Source organism: Aquarana catesbeiana, linkage group LG03 (assembly GCF_042186555.1).
Source record: "Aquarana catesbeiana isolate 2022-GZ linkage group LG03, ASM4218655v1, whole genome shotgun sequence".
NCBI classification, from domain to species: domain Eukaryota; kingdom Metazoa; phylum Chordata; class Amphibia; order Anura; family Ranidae; genus Aquarana; species Aquarana catesbeiana.
Window position 1 is genome coordinate 725478068 of NC_133326.1, and position 4152 is coordinate 725482219.

The 4152-nt window shown below is 44.5% G+C and overlaps 1 protein-coding gene across 1 annotated transcript; it reads left to right on the forward strand.

Annotated features, from left to right (window-relative positions):
• The first annotated feature begins 2171 nt into the window (after positions 1-2171).
• Positions 2172-3755, forward strand: LOC141134382 (E3 ubiquitin/ISG15 ligase TRIM25-like). The gene has a single exon (XM_073623946.1). The coding sequence runs from the start codon at positions 2172-2174 to the stop codon at positions 3753-3755; it is 1584 nt and encodes a 527-aa protein (XP_073480047.1).
• The last annotated feature ends 397 nt before the right edge of the window (positions 3756-4152 follow it).

Consider the following 4152-nt stretch of genomic DNA (forward strand, 5'->3'; position numbering starts at 1 on the left):
AATTTAAGGGGGTCTGAATACTTTCCGTCCCCACTGTATATAAGGAGGGGAAGGATCAATTCGATGTATCCTCTTACCGCCCAATATCACTGTTATGTACCGACATAAAAATTCTGGCCAAAATCTTATACATCCTGACCAGTCGGGCTTTATCCCCAATAGGTCAACTAGTATTAACATCAGAAGAGTCTTTCTAAACATGCAGATTCCAACAGACAATGAAGGCTCTAGGGTGGTATTGGCCTTGGATGCCGCTAAGGCCTTCGATAGCCTGGAATGGGACTACTTATGGAGAGTGCTAGAGAGATTTGGGTTTGGCCCCTCCTTTATTGAATGGGTGAAAATATTATATATTGAACCAAGAGTGAAAATAAAAATCAATAATGAACATTCAGAGGTTAATGAAAGTTATACTCTATTACTGGGGTGAAGGAGAGGTTAGGAGGGACCAGCTGCTGGCGGAGCAAGTGCACTAACTCCCCGTTCAGTCAGAGCTTATAGAGTGAAGTACAGTACCTCCAGGAGAACCTACCTGCCCCTCCACTTTTCCTCCACACCGTATCCCCCGGGTGCCGTGCCCGCAAGTCCTATAGGAAGCCGTGGGGAGCCATGAAAAGCTCTATAGACAGACAAATCCCACGGCTCCGCAATTCCCACGAGATCGCGAGTGGCTTCACGTCTGGCGCGGCTTCTGCTCCTTGATCCAGCACACAATGTTCAGGTGTCTGGGTCTCCACGGGGGGAGCCCAATGGTCTCCGTAGCGGACCCTTCCGCAGGCTCCAAGCCGCCAGTCACAGCACGGTACAGCAGGTACTTTCAATTAGAGGGAGGTAGAGAATGGAGGGGAGCACCTCACATGCTTACTCTCTCACACACGTTCGCTCCTGCATCCGGTCACGCTCCATGTGTCTACAAATAGACTTTAACAGTGTTCGTGTGTTCTTCTAAATTTTTTGCCTATTTGCATGTTCTGGTGCGAACCGTACTGGGGAGGGTGTTCGGCTCATTCTTAGTCTTGATTGGCGCTCGGGGATTCGTTGAGGGCCACAAAAGGTATATATAAATATATATCCAAATAACACGCCCAAGCTTATCCTTAGACTCTTCACCACACACGAGAATTCTTGTTGGGCAGTGTATTAGTTAATTTGTATTTAATTTTTATGGTTCAAAGAATGTTGGGCAAAATGGTCAGCCCTCATGCATGTTCACTTCATCAAATCTGGCCCTCTTTGAAAAAAGTTTGGACACCCCTGTCCTAGATGAACCCCCTTATCAGCTCTACCTTGTGGATTGTTTTATATGTGCTGTAAATCTCCTTCTTTTTCAACCCGTATAAGGTCTCCTTTCTCCTTCATAGAGAACACATATTTCCCAAACATTAATACCCCTAAAAGAGACCCCACTGTTAGTTGGAAGCTTTTGTAATCAGGCAACTTTTTATTCAAGTTGTTGTTTCATTGAATTAATGTTCAGTTCTTATTTTTTTTTTTTATTGGTAACCGTTGTTTGCTTTTCAGGAATATCATTTAGCTGTAGCATTGATCTTTTTGCAGGGGGCGCGTGAGAACGGGAGGACGTCCATGTACGCCCTCCTGGCATTTTAAGCCCACACTGTCTTTTGGCTATAGCGCGGGCGCCAAGTAGGTAAAGTTTCGGAACTTGGCCGCCAAGTAGTTAAAGTTTCGGAACAGCCTGGCATTTGGGTATAGAGGAAGCAGTGAAATCTGCTGCAGCTTTGTTCCAGCATCTGCAAGTACTTTACACCAGCTAGAAGTAACAAAGTTACTTTTTCCCAGGCAGTGGCAGCTGGTGGTATAATTTATTTTGGGGGGGGACTAAGTCTAAGTCACAATAGTGTGGGACAGAGAAAATGTGACAGACTGATATTCTACTATTAAATTGGTTCCTTTTTTATCAATTTATTTCATTCTTGTAGTTTATGGAAAATCCAACCTAAGAAATAAATAAAAAAGTTTTTTTCTTTTAAATTCATTTTTATAAGTATAAATCACACAATCATGGTGTTTGTCTTAAAACGACATAGAAAAAGGTCAGAATTAGTAAACTGAGAGACCAGCTCAGCCTCGCCCTCTGCAGGAGCTGTAATTGGTTTAACGGCATTTCTACTTCTAGAGACTCTCATTTCAATTCTCTTCTGCTGTCAGCGATGGCGTCTGCTAAACTGAGAGCTGAGCTGGAATGTTCCATCTGTCTGAACATTTATACAGATCCTGTAACCCTGAGATGTGGACACAACTTCTGCCGGGTCTGTATTGATCATGTGCTGGATACACAGGAGGGGTCTGAAGGTCATTCCTGCCCTGAATGCAAAGAAAAGTTTCTGGATCGTCCTGCACTGCACAGGAACATAACACTACGTAACATAGTGGAACATTTCCAACCTGCTCAGCTGGATCAGGAGGAGTCCAGGGTCTTCTGTACTTACTGTGTGGACTCTTCAGTACCTGCTGTTAGATCCTGCTTACGCTGCGAGGTTTCTCTGTGTGATAAACACCTGAGAGTTCACAAAAAGTCCCCAGAACACGTCTTATGTGACCCCACCTTGTCCATGGAGAGAAGGAAATGCTCCATCCATAAGAAGATCCTGGAGTATTACTGCACTGAGGATGAGACCTGCATCTGTGTGTATTGTTGTGTGATTGGAGCACATAAAGGACATAAGATGGTGTCACTGGATGAGACTTCTAAGAAGAAGAAGGAGACACTGAGGAATATTCTGCCGAAACTTCTAACAAAGAGAGAGGAGACGGAGGAAAGAGTTCAGAGTCTGCAGGAACACAGGAGGAAAGTAGAAGAAGAAGCCACTGGTGACACCAAGAGAGTCACTGCCCTGTTTAGAGATCTCAGGAGACGTCTGGAAGACCTGGAGAAGAGAGTCCTGAGGGAGATCTCCAGAAAGATGGAACGGATCACTGTCCCCATATTGGATTTAATCCAGGATCTGGAAATAAGGAAGGATGAGCTGTCCAGGAAGATACGTCACATTGAGGAGCTGTGTAACATGACAGATCCATTGATTGTCTTACAGAAATCAGACACAGGTGACTTGTGTGATACTGAGGATGGAGATAATGAGGACAGAGAGAGAGATGAGAAACTTCTCCATGATGAAGGGGGTCTGGATGTGGCAGGGGTCTTACACACAGGTTTATCGTATATAATAACAGAGGTAAATGTATATTTCTATATACAGGGAGCTGCAGACATATTACTGGATGTAAACACAGCTGGTAATAATCTTCAGATATCAGATGACTGGAAAACTGTATCCTGGTCATTTATAGACAAGAATCACCCAGAAACACCAGAGAGATTTCAGGATTGTCCACAGGTGTTAAGCAGGCAGAGTTTCTCCTCAGGGAAACATTACTGGGAAGTGGATGTCGTAGGATCAGGTGAATGGACGGCTGGGATGTGTTACCCCAGTATAGACAGGAGAGGTGAGGAGTCACACATTGGATGTAATAACAAGTCCTGGGGTTTGAAGTGGGTAGGTGATAAGTATTCGGTGATACATGACAGTGATGAGATCCCCTTACCCACCAATCTCTCCAGTGACAGAGTCAGGATATATCTGGATTATGAGGCCGGGCGGATCTCTTTTTATGATCTGTGTTACCCGATCCGACACCTCCACACCTTCACCACCACCTTCACTGAGCCCCTCCATGCTGGGTTATGTGTAAGGGAACATTGTATAAAGATATTTGGGGGGGATTGGGAGATGTGAGAACTCTGCCCAGAGTCTTCTGACATCACAGGGATGGGTGGTGGGATTGGTTCATTGATCCTTGATGCTTGGAGGAAGTGGTGACTCCAGGTAAAAGTATCAGGGCTGCCATTGCAGGCCTCCTTCTGAAAATTCTAGTTCCCTGGCTGTGTGTAATGTAAGAACTTATAAAGTGGAAGTAAAGATAAAATAAAAAATTACAGATATGATGGTGTCTGTCACTGACATTAACACAGCCGTCTTTGTTTTTCTGAGTCCCCCTGTAACGTTCTTCTTTTACCTGTTGGTTCTGCTCTTATTTCTCAACTCCCTTTAACATACCAATCTGTCCAGTAAAAAGTGCCAGTTAGAGGGTTGGGACAAACCATTTACCACTGACAGTTGCGCATACAATGGT